Genomic DNA, 27687 nt, shown 5'->3' with positions numbered 1-27687 from the left:
GTTGGTGGGGAACGTGTCAAGCGACGCAGTGTCGGAGTCGACGAGCATCGGGTCGGTGGAGCCTACAGACTCAAAGTCTACAGCAGGCTCGCTGGTGACATGGAGCTGATCGAGGAGGCTCGCGAGGCGGCTCTCAGGGCCTTCGGTGCCCGCGTCAGATGCAGGCTCATCGGAGAGGCGAACCTCGCCAACAAGATCGGCGAGGCAGCTAGCCGCGCAGGCGACCTCCGCGCCATGCAGCGCGTCAGCGCAGACTCCGTCTGGCGTGCCGGGCTGGCTGCGCTCGCCAGGGAAGAAAAGGGTTCCCAAGTGACACCTAACCAATCTAGGAGACACCACTCTCCAAAAGGTAATAGATGGTGTGTTGATGATGAACTCCTTGCTCTTGTGCTTCAAATGATAGTCTCCCCAACACTCAACTCTCTCTCACAGATTTGGATTTGGTGGAAAGATGATTTGAGTGGAAAGCAACTTGCAGAAGGCTAGAGATCAAGATTTATGTGGTTGGAGTGGAATATCTTGACCTCAACACATGAGTAGGTGGTTCTCTCTCAGAAAATGTATGATGGAAGTGTAGGCATGTCGGGGGTTGGGTGCGACATATGCCAATGGATGGCTTATCATGGTGGGAGCGAGTAGAACGTTGCCGGTGCCTGGAAGCGGGATAAGGCGTAGACACGAACGTCGGTGCACTTTACCCAGTTTCGGGGCTCTCCTAGGAGATAACACCCCTAGTCCTGCTCTGCGGGGTCTCCGCATGATCTCTAAGGCAATAGTGAGTACAATGGTGCTCCTCGAGCTGTTTGCTAGAGGTGGAAGAAAGCAAGGCTAGCTCTCTCCTTTCTCTATGGGTCAGTCTAGTTCTAACAGGTTGGGAACCCTTTGCATGGGTGTCCTGGGGGGTTTATATAGGCCTACCCCCCAGGGGTACAATAGTAATCCGGCCGGGTGTAGGACCCAGCTGTCAGTCTCTCTGGTGGTCGGCTTCTCCGCCGGCTGCTGGGGCCCGCCGACTGGTCTGGTACGGAGCCGACAGGCCGCCTCCGCCGCTCACGGGTCTTGTCGGCTGCTGATCACTGTAGCCGTGATGCTAATGACGCCGGCTTGGTCAGGGGAGCGTGGCTACAGCCCCGCCGCCTGGCGGGCGATTACTGTAGCCACTCTGTGTCTTGTCTGGTTAATGGCGAGTGGGCCCCGAGGAAGGGGCGGGCCGACTGCTGGGGACCGACCTCCCTCGGATCCGACTGGTGGGGCTCTAGCCGTCTTCCGGGCTCTCGCTGATCGGTGGGGCCCGTCATCCTTGGGCCGTACCAACAGGCCGTCATGGGAGTAGGGCCCCGCCTGCTTGTGGTGACGTCAGGGGTGGAGTGGCAACAATGCCGCACCGGGCGGAGATCTCCGCTGGTACGGTGCACTGTGGCCACGCCCATCCCTGGATTTGGGAGGGATGGGCTATACTATAGCCACTCCCTGTCTTGTCTTTCTTGGTGAGGGCGCAGGCTTCGTAGGCGCCACGGGCCGACTGCTAGGGGCCGGCTTCTCTGGAAGCCGCCCACTAGGAGTCGGCTTGTCTTGATGCCGGCTTCTGGAACTCGGCCGTCTACGAGCAGCCGGCTATTCCTCCAGCCGGCCACCAGAAGGCGGCACCTCGTCTTGACGCCTCGAGGGGCGCTGCCAGCCCTGTTGTCTTGAAAGGCTCAGGGACTCGGGTTAGCCTACCCGTGGCCCATTACTCCGACAAGGCATGTTCTGATGGCTCTCTCCACGAATGAAGAGTGGGTGGAGGGGTATATATAGCCTCCACACAAAATCTAACCGTTACACACAAATCACCAAACTCGGTGGGACCGAATCAGAGAACTCGGTCGGACCGATTTAGTTCATAATGTGACTGTTAGGCATTTTGGTGGGACCGATATGATCAACTCGGTGGGACCGATGTGCTAGGGTTAGGGTAAAACCTCATCTCGGTTTGACCGATTACACAAACTCGGTGAGACCGATTTTGGTAATAGGTTAACCAGAGAGTTGGTCAGGCAAAATCGGTGGGACCGATCACAAAACTCGGTAAGACCGAATTTATTGCAATAGGAACCAGAGAGTTTGCAAGCCCATCTCGGTGAGACCGGGATCCCATCGGTGAGACCGAATTGACTAGGGCTTTGTGGCAGTGGCTATGTCAAATGAACTCGGTGGCGCTGGATAGAATATTTTGGTGGGGCCGAGTTTGACTTTTGGTTTGGGACATATGTGGATATGAGAAAGTGTTTGAGGGTTTTGGAGCATATCACTAAGCACTTTGAGCAAGCAAGCCATTAAGCAACACCTCATCCCCTTTTAATAGTATTGGCTTTCCTATGGACTCAATGTGATCTTGGATCACTAAAAGTAAAATGTAGAGTCTTGAGCTTTTGAGCTTGAGCTAATCCTTTGTCCTTAGCATCTTGAAGGGGTTCCACATCCTCTTGTCCATGCCACTCCATCTGTTGAACTTGTCTGAAATATTCTAGATAAAAACATTAGTCCAACAAGAGATATGTTGACATTAATTACCAAAATCACCCAGGGAGCACTTGTGCTTTCACATACCAACAACATTGCAATCATGCTCATCATTCAACGATTTTTTGTCAAACATTTTATAGAATTCTTCTTCTATCAATTGAGCACAATTTCCCTTTCCATCAATTTCATGAAAGACATTATAAAGACGAATAATATGAGGCCACCTCAATTCCATTTTTTTGTAGTTTTCTATTATAAACCAAACTAGTGATAAAAAAGAAACTAAAAGATTCGGTTGCAAGATCTAAAGATATACCATCAAGCACTCACCTCCCCGGCAACGGGAGCCAGAAAAGTGCTTGATGTCCACTACACAACTTGTTCTTGTAGACTCGTGTTGGGCCTCCAAGTGCAGAGTTTTGTAGGACACTACCAAATTTCCCTCAAGTGGATGACCTAAGGTTTATCAATCCGTGGGAGGTGTAGGATGAAGATGGTCTCTCTCAAACAACCCTGCAACCAAATAATAAAAAGTATCTTGTGTCCCCAACACACCAAATACAATGGTAAATTGTATAGGTGCACTAGTTCGGCGAAGAGATTGTGATACAAGTGTAGTAATGATAGTAGATATTGTTTTTTCTAATAGGAACAATAAAAATCAGCAAGGTAGCAATTGATAAAATGGAGCACAAACGGTATTGCAATGCTTGAATATGAGGCCTAGGGTCCGTACTTTCGCTAGTGAAATCTCTCAACAATGCTAATCTAATTGAATCATATAACCATCCCTCAATGTGTGATGAAGAATCACCCCAAAGTTCCTATCTAGCGGAGAACATAAGAAGAAATTGTTTGTAGCTATTCTTTCCGATTGATCTATCCAAGAGTTCGTACTAAAATAACACCAAGTTATTCTTTCCGATCGATCTATCCAAGAGTTCGTACTAAAATAACACCAAGTTATTCTTTTCGATCGATCTATCAAGAGTTCGTACTAAAATAACACCAAAGCAAATTCAGATTCATAATACTCAATCCAACACAAAGAACCTCAAAGAGTGCCCCAAGATTTCTACCGGAGAAACAAAAGACGAGAACGTGCATCAACCCCTATGCATAGATTACCCCAATGTCAGTTCGGGAATCTGCGAGTTGAGTGCCAAAACATATCTCAAGTGAATCAATATAATACCCCATTATCACCATGGGTATTCATATGCAAGACATATATCAAGTTATCTCAAATCCATAAAAATATTCAATCCGATAAAACGAAATCTCAAAGGGAAAACTCAATTCATCACAACAAGATAGAGAGGGAGAAACACCATATGATCCAACTATATTAACAAAGCCTGCGATACATCAAGATCGTGACATCTCAAGAACACGAGAGAGACAGAGAGAGATTAAACACATAGCAACTGGTACAAACCCTCAGCCCCGAGGGTGGACTACTCCCTCCTCATCATGGTGGCTACCCGGATGATGAAGATGACCAGCGATGATGATTTTCCCCTCCGGCATAGTGCCGGAACAGGGTTTAGATTAGTTTTTCGTGGCTACAGAGGCTTGCGGCGGCGGAACTTCTGATCTAGGTTTATTTCTGGGGGTTTCTGTATTTATAGGATTTTTCAGCGTTGGAATCACACGAAGATGGGCCTCGAGGTGGGCACAACCCACCTGGGCGCGCCTGGGCCTCCTAGCGTGCCCATGTATCTTGTGCTCACCTCCTTCACCTTCTGGTCCTCCCACGGAGCTTCTAGTGCCTCTTTTGTTCAAAAAAATCGTCAAAAAGTTTCGTTTATAAATAAAGCCACCAGGCAGAGTTCCACAATCACATAGACAGGTAACCACAACAAAAAGACAGACAAAGTAAACAAAGTTCTGATACATGGCACCCAAGCCATACATGGCGCGCAGCCGTGCAGGCCAGAAGACGAGAAAACAGCAACAAGGGGACCTCCAGGTTCCATTAAACTCCTGGTTGCCTGCGCGCCAGGGAAGAAGCAGTAGCCCGAATCTTGGAAGTCAACATGTCGAAAGCCTCGTGGTCAGCGTCCCTAGTCAATGATCTTCACTGCTGCAAAATATGCCAGATTTAAATAAGCAGTCAACAGATTTAGCCGGGAAGGAGTGTTCGATAGTAAACTTGTTTCTAGTAGTCCACAGCGACCAATAGATCGCCGTAAACTCCACCCAGAAAACCCGTATGGAGATCCCAGACAGGCCATTTGTCAAGATCCTAAGTTCAGCAAAGGATGATGGACTCCAAGAAACGTGGAGCCAAGATCTGATGCAACACCACACGAATTTGGCCAGGGAGCACTGAAAGAATATATGCTCCGTATCTTCGAGCTCACCACACAAAGCACATCTATTCGAACCTGGGCCGTTCCTCTTGCGGATCTGGTCAGCCGCTGGCAGCCTTCCATGAAATGCTTGCCAAAGGAAAATTTTAATCTTAGGAGGGACACGGGCATGCCAGATGATCTTAAACTTAGAGGTAGGGGACCCTGAGATAATTTTAGCATATAATGACTTAACAGAGAAGCGACCAGAAGCAGTATGGGGCCAGAAAACCGAGTCCTCTCCCTCCGAGAGCAAAGGGAAGTAGGCAACAAGTCGCTGCCAATCGTCCAACTCTACAGGAGACAGAGATCTACGAAGGCCCAGGTCCCAGTTATTCTCCGAGAGCTCGGAGATAGAGATCTCCGGGTCCGGACAGTAAGAAAAAAGCACCGGGAACGCCACAGCAAGAGTGGACTCCCCATACCACCAATCCAGTCAAAAAGTTTCGTTGCATTTGGAGAACTTTTATTTCTGCACAAAAAACAACACCACGGTAGTTCTGCTGAAAACAACGTCGGTCCGGGTTAGTTCCATCCAAATCATACCAAAACCATATAAAATTGTTGTAAGCATGGCATGAATACTTCATAAATTATATATACATTGGAGACGTATCAAGCATCATGACTTCGGCATCGCTTCTGGGGTCGGAGAGGAGGAAGGGCTCGGCGAGGTGGGTGACGGGGAGGCGAAGGAGTGCGGAGGTGTTGGGTGAAGGGGATTGCGACTCTGTGCTTGGCCGGAGCATGACTTATAAAGCCGCGGCCAGGCCATGTGAAGGGGCCGTCAGCCGGCTTTAATACGGCCCAGCGGCCGAAGTCTGTTCCACGAGAAGCTGCGTCCACATTGAAGCGGCGACTCCCGAGAGGTCGCTCGGTCAGCGCCGCCATCCGTCCCTCCGGTCACATCACGGCATCGGTGCCGGCTGCTGCGTGCTCTAGGCCGGCATGAATACGACGTGTTAAGCGGCGCATGCATCGGAAGGAAAGCGCGGGAGGGGCGGGTGGTTTTTTATGGGCCAGGACGGTCAGAAGCGAGCTTGGGAGCAGTCCGGACTCCCGCTAAGCTCCTCCACGTTTGTCTTTGGTTTGCGGAAGAAATCGCGTCCGAACCGCGCCGCGGAGCGATACAGGGGTGCGCTGTATGGCTTCCGCGGTCCAAACAAATGTGGGAGGTTTGCAGGTCCATCTTAAAAATGTCCTAATCCCCATGTCAGCCCACTAAGCCTTTACAAGGTCTCAGTCAAATGAGTCTTAGACAGACCCTTCAATTTTATCCCGTCGGCGTCAGTTACTGTACCTAGGCTTCTGGTTTGGGTGGAATGTAATGACACCAGCCAGTAATTTTACCGTAGTCGACGCAAGCTTCTTCTCCACTGTTGGCAACGCGGTTGATGGAGAGAGCCGCCACCCAACCAGCACCGACGGCGAGCGCGACATCTCACACGCAAGCGACCACTGGCGCGCACGCACACGAATTCAGACCAAAAAGGAATCACCAGATCAACTTATCAGCAGGAAAATTATTCGGGAGTGCTTCGCCCGGCGACCGGCGTAGCTCAGGCCGTCCTTGGTGGCCTAGCTTGTCCTCGGTCGAGACATATAAAATAAAATCCATGGCGCGTGCACCACTCTCACGGTCACTGCTACTCTGACCGACCCCCGCAACCTAACTTTCCCACGGGTTCCATCGCCCTTCTCCTTCCTCGGTGCAGCTCCTTACCAGTTTCCACACAGAGACGTATGCGTAAACTAGGAGTGATACGAAAGCGACGCAGGCGGGCGGGCCTAACAGTTGAGCCATCATCCCCCAGGAAAAGAAGTAGGCCAGGCTTTCCATTGCTGGCCTCTTTTATTCACAGAGCCCCTAGTGAGTGACCTATATCCTCGACTTGTATACTGGTGAACGCAAACCGCACCACCGCGCTCCCGCTGCAGCCGGACCTTTCCTGGTCGGCGAGCCGCCAATGGCGCGGTGACACGGCGGACGGGGCGCCGGTGCGCGGCCCGGCGTACGGCGGCGACACGCGCGGGCCTGTGCTGGCCACGCGGCCCGCGACTAAACAAGGATTTTCTCCTAGCTATTGCGACTCCGAGCTGGACTCCAGAGCTAGCGAAAAAGGCAGCGGGAATCCAACGGACCCTCGAGCCGTCGCGCGACCGCAAGTACGCGAGCCGCGCCACGCGTGAATCGTGCCTCCGGACGCCCTCGCACGGCGCCTATTAATAGGGGCCACGAGCCAGTGTGGAGCAGCAGCCAGTAGCTCTCTGCACTCAGCGCCCAAGAGTGCGAGTGCAACCCAAGACACACAGCCGCTCTGCACCCAGTGGCCGGCCACTTTGCTACTTCAGGCCAGAGGTACGCATGCGCATGCTTTGATATGGCTTCTCTTTCTGTTTGATCATTCTTCCAGTTCCAGGTAGCTAGATAATCGATCGCGTATCGATAGAGCACTCTTCGGACGGGAACTCAATCGATCGTAAGAACATAGCTAATGTCTTGGCGGCATGGCTGAGCCGAGCGTAGCGATCGACGGTGACGGGTCTCGGTGACGTGTTGCACGGCAGGCCGTGATGCGTAGTTCTCAATGTACGTACCGACGTTTTAGCTAGAGTAGGTGATCGTTAAACGTAACCAACTATCCGAGCAAGTGCAAGTGTTTTCCTAACCACAAATTGGCCGGGTCGAGGTGTCTCTGTCCACGGTGTACGCGCCGACTGTGATTGATCGTTGCACTACAAGAAGCTAGGATACTAGACTAATCAAACACTCTACACAGATGCAGTCGCTATGAGGTGGATTACTGTCTTTTTTTTGGCGAAGTACCACGCAGGAGTAGAACTTGGTTGTATCCTTCTAGGCACTCTGCATGAGTCTGCTACGTACTACGTAGTTGACCAAACAATAATGCATATATATTGATATATACACACATAAATCAAAAGTAAAAACCATGCAAAAGCTGCATTTCCGGGAATATAGATGTTGTGCCAGAGAAGCTTAATCGGTTGATAGCTATATTATTCGCGCGCTTATGTGCACCTTTAAATCTTCTTTTTCACGCATCGGGTAGTGGTTTTCTAAAGTTGGCCGGCACCAGTCCAAAGCTGGCCTGGTTGCTGTTCCGGAAGGAAGAGCGATCAGGGTAACCACACGTCAGTAGATTCAGATATGGTAACGCCTTTTTGTTGCTTCATTTCAACCAAGCACTCCAAAGCTGGCAGGCACCACATATCAGCATGGTATTAGTCTCCTAAAGCTGCTTAACTTGCCGATGACGCAGCTCGCATTCCACTCCGCTTTTGTTGGATACATTTATAAACAGTTCGATTGGGATATATATAATGCGACATTTCTTGGCTCTTTTGCTTTTAGAGTGGCCAACATTCGGGATAAAACCATTTGATCAAACACTGCTTATTTGTTTGTCTGCTAGTGATAATACTCAAATGTACGGACTACGGATGCAGGAGATGATAAGAGCGGAGTATATGTGACTGGCCAAATACGCACTAGACAGAACACTGGTAGTTTTGTTACTGTACTTGTTTTCTAAGTGTGTTGATTGGTTTACACCGAACCTTTTCAAATTCAATGATACTGTCTCGAGCTATTTTGTTCACTGTGATTGTGATGGCTGGCCAACTCGTGTCTTTTTAGTTGTACACTTTTCTGCGGTCACAACAAACAAGATTTAGTAAAAATATACAGAATATATACAAATATGCACAACTATGATTGTCTGCGGTGATACTTTGTTCAACCAGAAGATTTAAGAATATAAGAATTACAAAAAAATGGCCATGCATAAGAGGAACTTGGTGAGCATGATGGTCGAACCCTGGCTGGCCCAACATAGATGGTGCTAGCCAGTAAGCCCTAACTTTATTTTGGAATCACCAGGTATGACAAGTTTTGTCGAGCATTAGTATCACATCTTATGCTATGCATTCTCCCCCAGAATTGTTTGTTGTGGAGCTTCAAGTCAATGGTCACATCTGTCTATTTGTAGCCTTATCCTTGAAGCACTATCTTGGGCAAGATATTCTTGAGGAAACTTATAGTGAGACCGAATGCCAGGTATTTGAGTTAAATTTGATTATCACAAAAAACAAGTTAAATTTTGAGCAGTCTATTTTAACACATTCTCTGGAGTCTGAATCGTCGGTCGCAACTCTCAGATGTATCTAAGCATAGGGAATAGAAACACCGCAACTTTGATAGGACATTGTTATCCATGAAAACAAAGTCTCGCACTACCGTGTTCTTTATTTCTGGTACAGATGGTTGGCTTCTCTTGTTGTATTTAACCATGCCACCTGAAGATGGCACAAAAGGATAGCAATGTAGCCGTAGAGAATTTTGTTTCAAGAACAATATTGTTACAGTACATGATTGTTTTCTCTTTATTTAATGTTGTTGTTTCTTCCATCCTTTAATTCTAATGCTTAGACCTTTTCACACTCCCTTGACTCTTGGCCCGGTCTTGTTCTCAACGTCACTAAAAATTTCTAACGTGATACGACAAATGATATGCTGACACCATACTGTCGTACATGTCGTACACTAAATTTGCTTTTACCACTGAGTCTTTTGCCTTTTGAGTTTTGTCAACATACAATTAGATGACTGCACCCTGATACACAAATTATGGTCAAAAGGAGCAAGGTTACCTTGCTAGCCAATCAAACATAGAAAGAGCAACGTACCAACTTGTGTATGATTGGAATTATTTATGTAAGTGGTCAGTCCAAATTGCTAGTGGCACATCAGCAACATAATCACAGCACTAGGAGAGTTAGTGGCGCCCAATACTATTTATGTTTGATGTTTTTGTGGCTTACGATCAGTTTGCTTTTCATAAAAGTTGGCGATGAACTATGTTTGATGTTTTGTGGCTTAGTTGACATGGGGTACACTAAATGGTTGTGGTATATTTAATATGAATCTAACCAAATCATTTTGTTGCAAAGGATATGGACCAGAAATATGGAAATTAAATTTGGCACTTAGTTGCCATGACACAACACATATTTTGTCTGTTCAATACTTTCCAGAGTTTCCAAAAATTGGTGAATGCAAGTTAGCTAATTAACTGTTCAACATAAAAAGAATGAATAGTGTGTGAGATCTAACCAAAAAACATTCATTTTGGTACATGTCATGTGAGTCAAACTTTTTGATTAATGTGTGTCAGTCCACACAGTATAGCATGACTTACTACGTGCACACATTATTTCACAATTAGATCACTATGCATGCGACACCTTCACGTTCGATTTTCATACAAAGCTGCGATTGATGGTTGCAGTCGATGAAGCGATAGTGGCTGTTAACATGTCAGATAGAAAGAGTAGTGCGTGTAGGGTTGCTCATTTCACAACTTTTTGGAAACTTGGTGAATTGTTTTTGAACAATTAAATGTAGTGGCAAATAGTTGCGTAAAAATCCACTCTAGAAAATGAAGCGATGGAATGAAGCGATGGAGGCGCAAACTTATGGCATACTAAAAGCCTCGCATATATTGTAGCTGAGGGGACTGCGTTATATTTACTCGCGTACTGTTGATGAGGAATAACCAAGAATCGTGTGTTACCTTTTGGTATATTCAAGCATCATTTTAGTTCTACAGATGTTTGGACTACAGTTCACTCCATTGAATGCATATTCGCCTCTCCTTTCCCCAATGCTAGATGGGGGAAATTGCCTAAAAAAACATGATAACAAGTAGTCTCAGCAATATATCCAAATAAGATGGGAGGGACTCCTGTCATCTTTCTCATTGGAAAGAGTGGAGAGGGAAATAGCCATGAGTAGAGAGAGCAATAGCCATGAGTAGTGGGGAAACCAAGATCACTGCCTCTTTTCGTCTTCCCACCTTGAAGAGGAGGAAGATTCTAGTATAGAATGGGTAAAAAGGAGACTAGGATGGGGTGGCTAAGAAACACAATTGGAAAACCATGCATGTGATATGTCAAAAAAAGATCTACTAAATTACTAGTGGGTAACCCATAAGCATGCACTATCTCGTAACCATTTTTGTTTACTATAATCTTGTACCAAAATTATAGTGAACTTGATGTTAGAATGGCCCAAACTACATTAGAAATGATATGCATCCGTAGTTTGAGTAATACATTTAGTAAGATGATCTTTCACTGCACGCACACAATTTATTACATGAAAATGGACGTAAGAAATTAATTTGCGACAGTCGTAAAAATTACTACGTTGCATATCTAGAGTAACAATATCACATCAGTTGCTTTGTATGCTTCAAGGTATTATTTGCGGCGTGAAAAAAGAGAACCGGTAGTTCTATCGGCGTCTAGGTATCAAGCTAGCTGTTCCCCTCCGATACTCAAAACCGGTGCTTATCCAAACATCTGAGGTCCCCTCTACGAGAATCGTCGCGCTGAAGCTTCATCATGATCTTTAGGCGTCCTACAAATGGGCAAGGCGTTGAGCGAGACCCCAAAAATCCTCCTCTTTTTGCCATGCCGCCTTGCCGCTGTCCGTTGTTGATCCGAATCTCTATCCTGTTACTTGCATCTGACCGGATGACACGGCACTTGGGAAATTAACAATTGGGATGCAATTGCATGCAACAATTGTGGTTCGATGGGTGAAGAAAAATCATGAATAATGTGCATGGCCATTCTCGCGACAAAAACATTCTTGCGTTTCAAATGCTGTAGGACTAGTATTATCACAATTGCAGCTTGCTTCCCAGCAAATTAAAGCGTGCCTTTGCCGTACGAGAGATGAGGGGGGTTCCGGTAACAGAAACTCTTTCCGGCCGGTCAGAAAAGCTGGTCGAGACGATGATCGATCGCCCATGCAGCCTACGCCGGCCGGCGAGGCCGTACCGTACGTATCGCCGAGGCCATCCCAACGGTGGTACGTATGGTAGTTGCCGGGACGGCACTGACGGATCGCCGACGGCACCGCTGGGCCGCCATGTCCACTAGCTTGTGCGTTTGATCACGCAACGTAACGGCACCAACCAATACCCCGCCCGGAACCCCGGCCAGCCCGGCGCGGCGGCGTCCCGCACACGCATACCGTCACGCGTTCCGGCTGCATCGGTCCCTCGGCTCGCCGGGCACTCGGCGATCGGAGCGTTCCCGGCGGCCGGCCCTGGACCACGGGCGTTCCCCTCCATTCTCGTCGGCAGGAGCATGCACGTCGTGCAACTCGCCGTTGCCTCGCCGCATGCGTCGCCAGCCGGCCGTAACGCCCGGCCATGTCGCGTTGCGGCCCCGGTCGTCACGGCGGGTGGTCGCTTTCCTGCTCTTGTAACGAAAAAAACTTCGATTCCTTTCTGTTTCTGCCTTTGCTTCCGCTGCATGCGCACAGAGACCACACGCACACATAACCGCACGCACGGCACGAGCCGATTCCTTTTTTCCATGTCAGCTGATTTATCTATCTTTTTGTTGTTGTTGAGAAAAAGCTGGTTTATTTCTTGAGAGAGACATTTCACCGTTGTGGAGCACATCGCCACATCTGACGGACTGACTGACACGCCCTGCCCACGTTCGCCTTTCCATGTGACAGCTGCTGATCGGTTTCCGTATAAGTAGGGGCGAGCTGCCGCTTCTCCCTGTGCTCTCATCCCTCCTCTCACAGTCCTCCGTCCGAGCACGTATATACCCTGAACGAGCGAGCGAACGATCGGTTGATCGATCGACCTCTCAGGCAAGCATCCACTGTGTATGGAGGAGGGCGCGGCCGCGAGCATGACCGTGGGGGAGAAGCGGGTGGCCGTCGACGTTCCCACGGACGCTGCCGCGGCGGCGAACGGGCACGGCCCGGAGGAGAAGGCGGCGGAGGATGTTCCAGCGCCGTCTGCATTGTCCGGCTGGCCCAGGACGACAGGGATGTACCTCTTCGTCATGAACATCAGGTTCGTCCTTGTCCCATGCATCTCGTTGATTTCCTTCCACCTTGCGCCCAAGTACGTCTGTCTTGGGAGTGCTCGTGTTCCTCACGTCTGATGTGCTTAACTGTAACCTGTCGCAGGAGCGTCTTCAAGCTCGATGAGCTCGGGTCGGAGGTGCTGCGCATTGCGGTGCCGGCGTCGCTTGCCTTGGCCGCCGATCCCCTCGCCTCCTTGGTGGACACAGCATTCATCGGACGTCTAGGTAAATACATACGGCCATCCAATCAACCTATCTATCTGTCTATGTATGCAATGAAGAAGAAACCTCTATGCGTCGCTGTTGCTGCACCATGTTCACTTGTAGCACCTCCCTCGCGGAATTTCCGCGGGATAGATAGAGCTTCTCAATTAATTTTCACCGGCAGTCCTGATTTTAGGCAGTCCTACAAGGGAATTTCCGGATATGTACCACCTTTGCTGTTTCTGTCAGTGGATAGTCCCTACTTCAGTTTCCGGTTTGTCAGTTTGGCAAAGTAACCGACTTCGGTCTACAGTATCGATCACTTGATTTGGACATGTAACCGGCTCATTTGGCGCCAAAAAACCTTCCACGAAATGCGCACCGGAGAATTTTCACCTTTGCCGACAATTGCGCCCACCTTCTTCTTCTTTTTTTGCTAATGGTCATGGCTGATAAATTGCTCATTTCTTTCCTTTGATTCGGTTACATTGGTGTTTTCATATGCTTATATAGAAGATCTAAAGTAACAGTGTTTTCAGTTTTTATTTGTTCTTTTGTGCATCACAAAGGCTTCTGTTCCGAATACTCCTTTGCGTGTCACTGGCAATTTCTCGTTATACAATTGGTTAGCCAGGCACATGCTGAGTTCGTTCTCTTCATTTTGTTACCTTGAAATAACCATTCGTCCGTTTCTTTTCTTGTCGAAAGGCGTCACCACAGCCCCATTTTGATTTTTTTTTTCTGTTTTGAGTATGTTCCCCATTTACACACACAAAAGAAGTGTGATTCTCTTGAAAGATACTCATTTTTTCTGTACTTTTAGTATGCCAGGTCCTTGGCTTTAGTTTTCCGTTGCTTGTCTAAGCTAGTCGCAAAAGATAATTTTAGTCTTTCAGACATCTGTTCTCATAGTTATCTCACATTACTTTGTGCGTTGTAAGAGATAGGCTGCTGCTACTGCTCTGAGATTTAATGCGGTGAAATATGTGCACAATTTTTCAATGATCAGGTTCGGTGGAGATAGCAGCTGTTGGTGTTTCTATTGCCATATTTAACCAAGTCTCGAAAGTCTGCATCTACCCACTCGTTAGCGTAACAACATCATTCGTCGCTGAAGAAGATGCCATCATTAGCAAGTACCTAGAAGAAAATAACAGCAAAGACCTTGAGAAAGCCGCTCATGTGCATTCAGATGCCTGCAATGTGCCCGCATCTGGTACCGATTTCTCGCAATATACCTGGTTTCATATGTTCCTAAACAGTAATTTGATTTGACCTCAGGACTGAAGTATTCTTCATGAATCCCTATGTGGAACTCTGTTTTACAGGTGGTGATACGCCAGTGTGCGCTAATTCTTGTATACCCACAGAGTGTGCTGATCTCTCCAATCAAGGGTGCAAGAGAAGGTACATACCTTCTGTGACATCGGCTCTAATTGTTGGCTCATTTCTCGGGCTAGTCCAGGCCGTGTTCCTCATCTTTTCGGCGAAAGTTGTGTTGGGCATCATGGGTGTGAAACATGTAGGTGTCTCTATCTGTCCAAGTTTATTTTACTTCTGTAGTTTCTTGCTATCCATGATGCTAATTCATATTTCCATCTACATCACACTATTCCAGGACTCACCAATGCTAGAACCCGCGGTTCGATACCTAACGATCAGATCACTTGGTGCTCCCGCTGTTCTCCTGTCTTTGGCAATGCAGGGTGTTTTCCGAGGCTTCAAAGATACAAAGACACCGTTGTATGCTACCGGTAAGAATACCTGGTGATGATTTACATTCTTTCAGCTGGAATATGGATATCTGTTTTCAAGGAGAAATATTTGAAGCGTTGCTAACATTTCCTTACAATTTCTTTTGCAGTGGTTGGAGATGCAACAAATATCATCCTAGACCCAATTTTGATGTTTGTTTGCCACATGGGTGTCACTGGTGCCGCAGTTGCTCATGTCATTTCCCAGTAGGTTTCACCTCGCTACCAGTAGCATCTAGACCTGCCTATGTATTTCAGTCCGTCCTAACAACTCCCCATTCCATCTTTTTCTTCAGGTATCTGATAACCATGATCTTGATATGTCGGCTCGTCCAGCAAGTTGATGTTATCCCACCGAGCCTTAAATCCCTGAAATTTGGGCGGTTTCTTGGGTGTGGTGAGATACAGTTGGAACCCTGGAACTGGATAACATCCCTCACTGGTCCCCTGGAAATGGCTCTGAAAGTGTTCTGTTTTCTTCAGGATTCCTGCTGCTCGCGAGGGTGGTAGCGGTGACATTCTGCGTCACTCTGGCGTCGTCGCTGGCAGCCCGCGACGGGCCAACCATCATGGCGGCCTTCCAGATCTGCTGCCAGCTCTGGCTCGCGACGTCGCTTCTCGCCGATGGATTGGCCGTTGCTGGACAGGTCAGATTGCCATGTCATGCTCCCATAGATTAATTATTAGTCCATGAGAAGCAGCTTCGGTAGAGACTGGAGAGTGTGCTGAACTGGGGCGTGTTGTGGATGAGTTCTTGCAGGCAGTGCTCGCAAGCGCGTTCGCCAAGAACGATACCAAGAAGGTGATTGCCGCGACCTCTCGTGTTCTGCAGGTTTGTTACAGTTGATTATTGCCACTTCTCCCTTTTCCCCCCCTAGAACGCGCAAAATGTGTTTGGTTCATTGAGAAGAAGAGGCTAATGGCCATGTCTTTCACCTTGCAGCTGAGCATTGTTCTGGGGATGGGTCTCACAGTGGTGCTCGGTCTCTTCATGAAGTTCGGCGCCGGCGTTTTCACAAAGGACGCCGCTGTGATCGACGTCATCCACAAAGGCATCCCGGTAAGAGCCTTGGCTCTTCAAAACACTTGAAACTCCATACGAGAGATGACTATTTCCCAGGATTCGGACACTGAATATAGCTTTGTTTGGGGATGATCAGTTTGTCGCCGGCACGCAGACGATAAACGCCCTGGCGTTCGTGTTCGACGGCATCAACTTCGGAGCACAAGACTACACCTACTCTGCATACTCCATGGTACCCTAAATCCTTACACAGCAGCATAAATTTTTTAGCTCTGAAACTTGTCCCGAGACTGAAACTGAATCCCATGGAAACCTTCAGGTTGGGGTGGCGTCCATATCCATACCATGCCTGGTGTACCTTTCTGCGCACAAGGGATTCATCGGCATATGGGTCGCATTGACCATCTACATGAGCCTCAGGACCGTAGCCAGCACCTGGAGGTATGAATGATACGATGCTCCACCCTAACCCCCTCCTCATCACTTCTTCAGTATATCCATTTCTTCGGTATCCCCGGCCCTTTTCTAGTGCCGTTTACAGGAGGAATGTTTTCAAATCCTGCTGAAATTGAACTGTTCTCTGTGAAATCCTTGCAAAATCTGTGTTCCATAATCTTCAATTATGGCTTTGTGACTGGTGTCTGCAGGATGGGGGCAGCGAGCGGGCCATGGGCTTTCCTCCGGAAGTGATGGATCGGCTCGCAAGATTGATGGCGGTTTGTCTACAGTGCATAGCTGGTAGATAGCCATATGCATACGCTCGTTCCATGTAATTAGAATAAGTGTAGTATTGTGTTGCTGTTCTAAGCTTGGGGTATTGGAGTTAGATGATGGGGCTTATTGCTTTGCTTCGCGGCCGTCTGCCTTTTGTTGGGGGAGAGAGAGGCTACTCTGATCTTGTGATTCATGTCCTTGTTCTGTGCCGGAGATGGCTATTTAATTGGACCAGTGCTCTGTAAAAATCATACTACATTGATACATTGGTCTATCCCTAGTTATGTCGTTTTTCCTCTCTTAATCCTTGTATCGGATGTACGCGAGGTCATTCTTCTTACCGAAGATGAGGTTTTGTTTTCGAGCTGAGAAATAAAATTGTCTTGACGGAAAAAAGATTGTCAAACAAACCTCCAAGCTGAAAATTAGTACTTCCTCTGTTCACTTTTATAAGGCCTTTAAGACATTTCAGACAATGTGCAAAACAGTCCATTTTGAGTTGTCTGAAACGACTTACAAAAGTGAACTTTGTACTACTTATGTTGTTATACGCCACTTTCAAGGCATTTTACCCTTTTAGGTCGGAACAGAGGCTGGGGGCTGGATGCATTGCCTACCGCCATTTCCTACTTCAGCCAGTGAATGTAAACGTTATAATACTAACTAGCCGCAGGACTGAAAGCAGTTATAACTGGATACTACACTTTGGTCTGCCTGCCACAACTCACAACTGCAGTTGCAGGACCAGTTGATGGCTGCCATAACTAACAACTCAAGCTCTTAAAGTATGTGCATTCTGTCTGAGAAGGTATTATTTGTTACCATTGTGTTGGAGGATAGTGTGTGGTCTATGTTGCCTATAAAAGATTTTCATGGACAGAGAAGCTGATGGGGTTACAATCTTAGGCAAAGAACTATCCAAGATTACACACACAAAAAAAACTACTAAATTGCAATGTTGCAAGAACTTCATATCGCATACATCATACGTGGCACACCAATTTCAGTATAAGTGCTACAGGTATACATCAGCAATTTATGTCACGACTTATGTCAAAATTGGGAGTACAAACAGCATGCGTACCAGGTACATGCAGAAATTTTGGGTCCACTGAAAGTCTGAAACAATGAAATTTGGGTGTCCACAGATAACATTTACGAGTCTGAAACTACGCTTCTAGCATTGCCCAAGTTTATAGCCAGACAGCGAACAACGGAGACATCAGGCTCCATATGTGAATGGGCTGCATATCATGCGATCCTTATCGTCCAATCATCTACAACACGAACATTGGGCCTCCTGACTGTTGGCGCAACAGACTTTGAACCACTCCTTAAACTAATCGGTCCCAGATCAATTTCCACTTCTTGGTTCCCAGGTTCAATGATAGCCTTCTTTGCTCCCGATGATAACCCAAGCACTATAATTCGTTCAATCACACACTCAGTTGAATATACCTTCTTGCCCAGACTATCAGGCGCAATATTGATCGAAGTTAGTTTATTGTCTGCAAATACAAAACGCCGATGGATGAATGCCCCTTGCTGATAATCATAAGTTTTCCCATCATCCACATAAAGTTCACCTTCTGCAGAACCAGAGCTATTGAGGGCTATCACCTGATCATTGCAAAAATACAGAGTTAAATAGTACTACAGAGAATAAACCGCACTAGTATGTAGGTAGTAGCTACATCAACCAAACAGATTTGCATGGTCATATATTTAGCTAGTTTAGAGCCTAATAATTTAACAAGCATTGCAATATGATGTATAGTTGATCCTCAGAACCACATCGACTAATCTGGAAGGGGCTAGCTAAGTAAGGCTCACATGCAGCATGTGTTTAGTACAGAAAAAGGTTCACATGCAACTTTTCATCGGTAAAAAATATTATGAAATACCAGGTAGATATTAACACTATTAATGACTATTTGCACATCACAGAGAGAACTAGTAAATGGGATTATGAGTTACCAAAGAGCAAGATGTTTACATAGGCAAACATGTTTGACATACCAGGGTGTATGGATCGTTCACCATCTGAGTAGAACTGCGCCTGAATCTATCCTTTCTTGGCACAATTGTGCCGGACCTTTGGAAGCTTGGTATGCTATCTTCTGAAACTTGCAGCTTGTGTGACACACTTCCCTTGTATGGAGATCCATTTCTCAAGTCATACCATAACTCCGTTCCAGGAAGGTAAACCGACACTGATTTCTGGCCCTGCATGTAGTTATTATATTAAAATGCATGTTGCATTTTCCAGCAAAACATGAGTGATTTAGAAAAAATATATATGCAGTATCACTACTCACCTCTTCGTAAATTCCTTGGGCCAAAATGCTTGGCCCAACCATAAAAGCCTCACCATTATTATATGTTTCCTTGTCGTCAGGAAATTCCAACCACAAAGGACGCATAACAGGAACACCAGTTACACTAGCCTCTTGGAACAGAGAGTAATAGTAGGGCAACAATGAATACCGCATATGTATTGCCTCCCTCATGAGGGCAGTTCTTCGCTCTCTGTAGTAAGTACAATGAGTATGTTAGCCTTGAAACAAATATCATTTATAATCTACTTCTCCAAACTAAGTTATCAGCTTAAATTTTCTAGATGACAATGTGAAGTCATGTCATGGTAATAAATTTTCCTCGATTATCAGCCAGTTCTTTAATATATTTTCTCAGAGGGGATTACCAGCCATGTTGAGAATTTCCAAGATAAACAAAACTATTTAAATTTAATTATTTGTGGCATTACCCAAATAACCATGGCTCCCGCCTCTTGGTGTCATGGTGAGCATGACCTCTAAAGAAAGGATAAAAAGCTCCTACTTGGTACCAACGCACCAATAGGTCAGGCTCAGGATTGCCAAAGAATCCACCAACATCCGCACCTGTCAAAGGTTCACATGTTAGTAAGGCTTTTAACATCAGGATTATGAGGTGAAGTTGTAATGTAGGTCCACCTACCAGAGAAGGTCATGCCAGTAAGACCAAGAGTTAAAACCATCGGAATAGAGGATTTAAGGTGATCCCAATCTGCAGTGTTGTCACCAGTCCAAACTGCCCCATACCGTTGACTTCCAGCAAAGAAGGCCCTTGACAAAACAAAGGGCCTGTCTTTACCCTCACCTCGCTTGAGAAGCCCATCTGATGTAGCCATATGGAAGTAGTACCCATATGCATTGTGCAGTTCTCGATGTTCAACATCACCGTTATGTAATGCATCCCTAGGCATGGTGACCTAACAAGATTGATTCATGCATAAAATGTTTCAGTTTTGCTGTAAACCTCGCCTTCACAAGATAATGCACAGAAATATTGCAATTCAGCAACATACCTCAGGGCCGTTGAAAACTGATGGCTCGTTCATGTCGTTCCAAATGTACAGCGTTGGAGTTGATCCCTTGTAGTTTTGATAGGAGAACTTGTCAGCCCACCAGTCCCGTATTTCAGGATTCAACATGTCAGGATATGATGATGACCCAGGCCAGCACCACCCATCGTAGTCCTTCCCGCTTGCATCTTTAACATAGTAACCTTTGGCAGTAGCTTCCTCATGGATGTGGTACCCACTGTCCCTCTTCATATGTGGGTCTACAATAGTTACCATCTTCCTCCCCTTATCTGCTATCTTCCGCTGCATCTCCTCTGGATCCGGGAATGTGGAACGGTCCCATGTGAAATATCGCTTGCCATCAGTGTGTTCAATGTCGAGCCAGAGCACGTCATATGGAATATCATGCTCATCAAATCCAGCATCCACTCCAGCAACATCCTCCTCGTCCCTGTAGTTCCACCGGCACTGGTGATATGCCACTGCAAACTGCTGCGGCATGGAGGGCGTACCTGTAACACTAATGTACTGCTTGATCACATCCTTCGGCTCGGAACCAACAAAGAAGAACGCATCAACCACACCAGCCTCAGCCATCCACAGCGTGTCAATTCTCCCATTCTCCATCAAGGCCGCGCTATCCCACCCTGGTGCAAGCACATCAATCTGCATCTCCGCGGCATTAAGCCAGAAGAATCCTGAAGATGCACTTGCGCCATGTGCAATCATGAAGGGGATCGACCCATACAGCCCAAAGGGCGAGTCGTGGAGATACTCGAACACATCGAGGTTGAAGAGGCGGTAAGGTTCCGACTCCTCAACCCCCGGGCCGCGTGTGGGGCGGAGGGCGAGCGATGTGGAGCCGTGCTCGGGGAGGCCATACACGAAGTCGGCACCATAGAAGGAGACGTCGAAGGTGATCGACTGCGGGCCGCGGGGGCGCGTGTCGGTGTGGCTCCTGAACTGCTCCTCCCAGGTATCGCCCTCGGGCTTTGACTCCTGCAGCGGCTCGAAGTCGAAGAGGCCGTGGGAGTTGAAGGAGAGCACGGGGTCGCCCGAGCCAGCTCGGCGGACGGTCAGCTCGAAGGGATCGTGCTTGACGACGACGTCGAGGTCGGAGGAGAGCGCGACGGTGGAGGCGCCGCCGACGGTCTTGGGCTTGGAGAGGTGGAGCGCGCGGGAGTCGACGTCGGGGAGGAGGACGTTGGGGACGTGGAAGCGGCGGCTGGGCGGGGTGTTGGCCGAGTAGTCCTCGTCGATCTGGAGGCGGAGGGCGTGCGGGGGCAGCGCGGAGAGGCGGAGGAGGAGCGGGCGGGGGCGGGAGGGGTGGGAGAGCTCGGCGGTGAGGGAGCCCTCGGGGGAGACGGCGAGGGAGCCGGCGACGAGGGAGAGCGGCGCGTCGAGGGAGTGCGGGGCGCGGGTTCGGGCGCGCTTGCAGAAGGGGGTCTGGTTGCAGTTGCGGAACTCGTCCCTCTTCCAGGCGAGCGCGGCGGGGGAGGCGAGCAGGAGGAGGAGGAGGGGGAGGGCGACGGGGAGGACGCGCGGCAGCGGCGGGGGATCCATGGCCGCGACGTCGGATCTGGTCTGGGACTGTGGAGCAGCGAACTGCCTCTGCCCCTTTGCTCCCTCGGCCGGAGTCTTTGCAGGACTGGGGGGGTGGGGGGATGTCTCGCCGTTCGTCGATGGGCCAGCCGCCGAATTGGGAGCGTAGCAGGCCTTGTACGGGCCGTATAGTAGATTTTGTGCATCTTCTTGGCAGGCCTACTCCGGAGGTATCGCGGATATGGGCTGACCGACAACAGCGCTCTCATTCCCTTTCTCGTCGTTCTCGCGAAATTAAAAGTAGGCTGCACCGAACAGCTGCAGTCTTCGCCTTCAAAGAAAGCTAAAGATGCTGCCTCAGGTTTCTTTTATCTTTAATAAAAGAATAAAGAATCATGAAAAACAGATTAAAATATATATTATATTGAAATAAACATGCTATGGGTTTATTGATAGACATAAAAAATGTTAAAAAATCATAGTTTTTAAAATTCAATGGATTTAAATAAATGCTCACTAATTTAAATAAATTGTTAATTAATTTAAAATTTCCTCTAATTTAATAAATGTGTAACTGATTTTAACAGAAAAACATGAATTTTTAAAATATTCATGAAATTTGAAAATGTTCGCGAATTTTAGGAGAAGAGGAAAAAGAAAAAAGGAAAAGGAAAAGGAGAAAATGAGAAAGAAAGGAAGGAGGCCGCTGAACCTGACAGAGAAAAAAAATGACAAATGGAAGAAAATCGGCTCATGCTAGGTTAACGTTTGGGTGTGAAGTAGATGGGTTAGTCTAATAGAGCGATTGGGTGTGCAGTTCTTACGAATATCTCTTAGCATTCGCTACAAGCGAGAATAGAGGATTCCATCTTTTTTGAGGGATAGGGGATTCCACCTACTCCCGATGAGTGATGATATCGCGTATGGGGTTTATGCATGTATCGTGCACCCCCACCAAACCCAACCTAGCCCACTCGGTGGCATCTAGGTCCTTTCGTGTTCAGCATATGTCATCATTGTTGCACTTGACTTCTATGTGCTTGAGGTGCCCGAAGGAGGAAACTGAGGATACGGTAAAATGCATGCTAACTGACAGAGCCCGGGACTAGAAGGTTCTAATGGTACGTTTCTGAAGGAGAAAATGGTGGTGTTTTGTCAAGGATTAATTCATCCAATTGCGCAAGGACCTTTACAAGGGAAACCTTAATACCAGGAGTATTAGCACTACATTTGTCACTCTCGTTCCTAAGAAAAGCAATCAGAAATTACCTCAAATTATAGGCCCATCTCCTTAGACAATCTTGCTTTTGAAAATTCTTACGAAGCTCCCTACTATAAATTACAAAAAGAAAAAGTATCCCATGATCCATGAAGACCAGTATGGCATTGCCAAACCATTCAGGATTGTGATACGTCTCAAATGTATCTATAATTTTATTATATTCAATCTATCTTTATACCATTACTAGAATAATGGGCTCACTTCGCCGCACCCAGCAATTATCATGTTGGTATCTTATGACATAACATTGTCGTCTTTCAAAAATATTTAAAAAAAATAAGCCATCACATTCGTTCACATATATTAAATTATCTCAACCATTAATTTTAATATAAACGGTTAAGATTTAAAGATGTAAACATAATATAAAAATATAATCTACATGTCTAATTGCACTTTTTAACACTGTTTTGTACATAAAACATATGCCACATACATGTATTAGATGAAAGAGGTGCAATCACAATCACATATAGGAGAAGGAGAACTACAAGTTTAAAATGGCGTAGATTTAAATCTGGCAGCATAGATATGTCCCCTATGTGTCCAAAAATGGAAAGCTAATCTACGCACATGCATGCTGGTGTCCAAACCCCAAGTACGTAAGTACGATAGTGTCGTTCTTCTCTTCTCCATTGCTCATAGGAAGTGGTATCATTATCTTTTATGGGAACCTTATTCACGACATAACATGATGTCAATATAGCCTCCCCCACCATGGCTTGGATAAAACCGATGTACCTAACATGACGTTAACCAAATCCGTTAGAGTACAGTTTTCCATTCGGCAACCCTGTTCGACTGGGGTGAATAGGCAGTCGTCCTCTAATGAACAATACCATGTTCTGCACATAAAGAATCAAACTCATTAGAGAAGTACTCTCGACCACGATCTGACCGGACTCGTTTAATTTTCTTTTGAAGTTGATTCTCAATTTTTGCCTTATAGATTTTGAAGTAGTGTAGAACCTCATCTTTAGTATTTAACGGATAAACGTAGCAATATCTAGTGGAATCATCTATCAACATTATGAAATGAATTTTTTTTCACCTTTAGTCAACACACCATTCATCTCACAAAGATCAGAAAGTATGATTTCTAATGGTGCCAAGCGTCTCTCCTCACCAGCCTTGTGAGGCTTGTGAGGTTGCTTTGATTGCACACACGAATGGCACTTAGAACATTTAGCTAAAGTGAAACTCGGGGTTAAATTCAATTTTGCTAGTTGTCTCATAACACCAAAACTAATGTGACAACGACGTGAATGCCAAACTTCAGATTCATTAAGACTCAAATGAATATTGTTCATGACTTTATTACCAAAATTCATGAGGGGAAGGCGGAACAAACCTCCACATTCATAACCTTTTCCAACAAATAGTCCATATTTCGTAACTACTTTATTAGACTTGAAGACCAACTTAAACCCTTCTCTACAAACAAGGGAGCCAATAGTGAGGTTCTTCTTGATGGCAGGGACATGTTGTACGTTCCTCAGCTGCACGATCCTTCCCAAAGTAAACTTCATATCGACTATGCCAACACCATGAATAGAAGCACTCGCACCATTCCCCATCAATACAGACCCATGGCTTGTGACATGGTAAGAAGATAACAATGAAATGTCAGCACACACATGAATATTTGCACATGTGTCCACCTACTAATCGGTGGACTGACAAACCGAAAATATAGTAAATAGATTATCGTGCATAGATGCACCACTCTCATTGCTGCTCACGATCATATTTGCAGACTTAGAGTCCAGCCCTCGCTTCTTGTACTTGTTGGCATTTGTTAGCCCAATGTTCCTCTGAACCACAAGTGAAGCAGCCACCCCCCTTCTTGTTCTTCTTGAAGGTCTTCTTACCCTTCTTCTTAAAGTCGGTATTTTGTTGGAGACCATTCTTTCCCTTGGGCTTGCAGAAGTTTCTGTGTACCACATTGGTGACAGAGGCTCCCTCATTCCCTTTTCCGTGTGAGTCCTTTGCTCTCGAGTTTTGCTAACACTTAGATGACCTAAGACATCCTCAACTGAGAATTCTCGTCTCTGATGTTTCAGAGTAGTAGCAAAGTTCCTCTAGGAATTAGGAAGCTTCGGGATTATGCATCCTACAACAAATTTGTCTCGTAAATTACAGTTAAGAAGCTCAAGTTCCTTAACGGCGCACTGTATCTCATGAGCATGTTCCAATATAGAACGGTTCTCAACCATTTAGTGATCGTGGAACTTCTTGATTGCATACATCTCGCTACCAGCATTGGTTGCACCGAATTTAGATTCGAGCGCCTCCCAAGTCCTTGACAACTTGCATATGTAAATTGAAGGAAATATGCCCTAGAGGCAATAATAAAGTTGTTATTTATATTTCCTTATATCATGATAAATGTTTATTATTCATGCTAGAATTGTATTAACCGGAAACTTAGTACATGTGTGACTACATAGACAAACAGAGTGTCCCTAATATGCCTCTACTAGACTAGCTCGTTAATCAAAGATGGTTAAGTTTCCTAGCCATAGACATGTGTTGTCATTTGATGAACGGGATCACATCATTAGAGAATGATGTGATGGACAAGACCCATCCGTTAGCTTAGCACTATGATCATTTAGTTTATTGCTATTTCTTTCTTCATGACTTATACATGTTCCTATGACTATGAGATTATGCAACTCCCGAATACCGGAGGAACACTTAGTGTGCTATCAAACATCACAACATAACTGGGTGATTATAAAGATGCTCTACAGGTGTCTCCGACGGTGTTTCTTGAGTTGGCATAGATCGAGATTAGGATTTGTCACTCCGATTGTCGGAGAGGTATCTCTAGGCCCTCTCGGTAATGCACATCACTATAAGCCTTGCAAGCAATGTGACTAATGAGTTAGTTGCGGGAAAATGCATTACAGAACGAGTAAAGAGACTTGCCGGTAACGAGATTGAACTAGGTATGATGATACCGACGATCGAATCTCGGGCAAGTAACATACCGATGACAAAGGGAACAACGTATGTTGTTATGCAGTTTGACCAATAAAGATCTTCGTAGAATATGTGGGAGCCAATATGAGCATCCAGGTTCCGCTATTGGTTATTGACCGGAGATGAGTCTCGGTCATGTCTACATAGTTCTCGAACCCGTAGGGTCCGCACGCTTAACGTTCGATGATAATTGGTATTATGAGTTTACGTGATTTGATGTACCGAAGGTTGTTCGGAGTACCGGATGAGATCACAGACATGACGAGGAGTCTCGAAATGGTCGAGACATAAAGATTGATATATTGGACCATGTTGTTCGGACACCGAAAGTGTTCTGGAGAGTTTCGGATAAAACCGGAGTGCCGGAGGGTTACCGGAACCCCCCCGGGAAGTTAGTGGGCCACCATGGGCCTTAGAGGAGAGAGGGCCGGCTAGGAGGTGGCACGCGCCCCCAGTCCGAATTGGACAAGGGGTGGGGGCGGCGCCCCCCTCCTTCCTTCTCTCCCCTTCATCCTTCCTTCCCCTCCTAGTTGGACTAGGAAAGGGGGAAACCTACTCCTAGTAGGAGTAGGATTCCACCCCCTTGGGTGCGCCCCTTGAGGCCGGCCGACCCCCTCCTGCTGTCCTTTATATGCGAGGGAGGGGGATACCCCATAGACACACAAGTTGATCTCTTAGCCGTGTGCGGTGCCCCCCTCCATAGTTTTCCACCTCGGTCATATTGTCGTAGTGCTTAGGCGAAGCCCTGTGTCGGTAACTTCATCATCACCACGCCGTCGTGCTGGCGAAAATCTCCCTTGGCCTCAGCTGGATCTAGAGTTCGAGGGATGTCAGCGAGCTGAACATGTGCAGATCGCGGAGGTGTCGTGCGTTCGGTACTTGATCGGTTGGATCGCGAAGACGTTCGACTACATCAACCGTGTTACTAAACGCTTCCGCTTTCGGTCTACGAGGGTACGTGGACACACTCTCCCCGCTCGTTGCTATGCTTCTCCTAGATAGATCTTGCGTGATCGTAGGATTTTTTTTGAAATACTACGTTCCCCAACAGTGGTATCCGAGCCAGGTCTATGCATAGATGTTATATGCACGAGTAGGACACAAAGAGTTGTGGGCGATAATAGTCATACTGCTTACAAGCATGTCATACTTTGATTCGGCAGTATTGTTGGATGAAGCAGCCCAGACCGACATTACATGACCGCGTTCATGAGACTGGTTCTACGGCCGTGCTTTGCACACGGGTGGCTAGTGGGTCTCTGTTTCTCCAGCTTTAGTTGAATCGAGTGTGACTACACCCGATCCTTGTTGAAGGTTAAAACAGCACTTGACAAAAAATCGTTGTGGTTTTGATGCGTAGGTAAGAACGGTTCTTGCTAAGCCCGTAGCAGCCACGTAAAACTTGCAACAACAAAGTAGAGGAAGTCTAACTTGTTTTTGCAGGGCTTGCTGTGATGTGATATGGTCAAGACGTGATGATATATAAATTGTTGTATGATATGATCATGTTTTGTAACAGTTATCGGCAACTGGCAGGAGCCATATGGTCGTCGCTTTATAGTATGAAATGCAATCGCCATGTAATTGCTTTACTCTATCACTAAGCGGTAGCGATAGTCGTAGTAGCAATAGTTGGCGAGACGACAACGATGCTTCGATGGAGATCAAGGTGTCAAGCCGGTGACGATGGTGATCACGACGGTGCTTTGGAGATGGAGATCAAGGTTACAAGATGATGATGGCCATATCATATCTCTTATATTGATTGCATGTGATGTTTATCCTTTATGCATCTTATTTTGCTTAGTACGACGGTAGCATTATAAGATGATCTCTCACTAAATTTCAAGGTACAAGTGTTCTCCCTGAGTATGCACTATTGCTACAGTTCATCGTGCCGAGACACCACGTGATGATCGGGTGTGATAAGCTCTACGTTCACATACAACGGGTGCAAGCCAGTTTTGCACACGCAGAATACTCGGGTTAAACTTGACGAGCCTAGCATATGCAGATATGGCCTCGAAACACTGAGACTGAAAGGTCGAGCG

At 46.7% G+C, this 27687-nt stretch overlaps 2 protein-coding genes across 2 annotated transcripts; one reads left to right on the top strand and one right to left on the bottom strand.

Annotated features, from left to right (window-relative positions):
• The first annotated feature begins 6713 nt into the window (after positions 1-6713).
• On the top strand, positions 6714-16782 carry LOC109773516 (protein DETOXIFICATION 42). Its single transcript, XM_020332207.4, has 14 exons — positions 6714-7218; positions 12421-12769; positions 12886-13007; positions 13996-14202; positions 14315-14508; positions 14605-14740; positions 14851-14947; positions 15037-15137; positions 15224-15387; positions 15501-15572; positions 15684-15800; positions 15901-15996; positions 16084-16205; positions 16412-16782. Exons 2-14 carry the CDS (start codon positions 12579-12581, stop codon positions 16452-16454), a joined length of 1662 nt encoding a protein of 553 aa, XP_020187796.1. The 5' UTR covers positions 6714-7218; positions 12421-12578; the 3' UTR covers positions 16455-16782.
• A 620-nt stretch (positions 16783-17402) lies between these two features.
• LOC109773518 (probable glucan 1,3-alpha-glucosidase) lies at positions 17403-21463 on the bottom strand. Its single transcript, XM_020332209.4, has 6 exons — positions 19828-21463; positions 19458-19731; positions 19246-19381; positions 18797-19007; positions 18498-18704; positions 17403-18098 (listed from the first exon to the last, which is right to left on the bottom strand). The coding sequence occupies exons 1-6, from the start codon at positions 21385-21387 to the stop codon at positions 17730-17732; spliced, it is 2757 nt and encodes a 918-aa protein (XP_020187798.1). The 5' UTR covers positions 21388-21463; the 3' UTR covers positions 17403-17729.
• Between the last annotated feature and the right edge of the window lie 6224 nt (positions 21464-27687).

This window comes from Aegilops tauschii, chromosome 4 (genome assembly GCF_002575655.3).
Source record: "Aegilops tauschii subsp. strangulata cultivar AL8/78 chromosome 4, Aet v6.0, whole genome shotgun sequence".
NCBI lineage: Eukaryota > Viridiplantae > Streptophyta > Magnoliopsida > Poales > Poaceae > Aegilops > Aegilops tauschii.
Note: the sequence above shows the minus strand (reverse complement) of the source record. Positions and strands in the feature narration are given on the sequence as shown.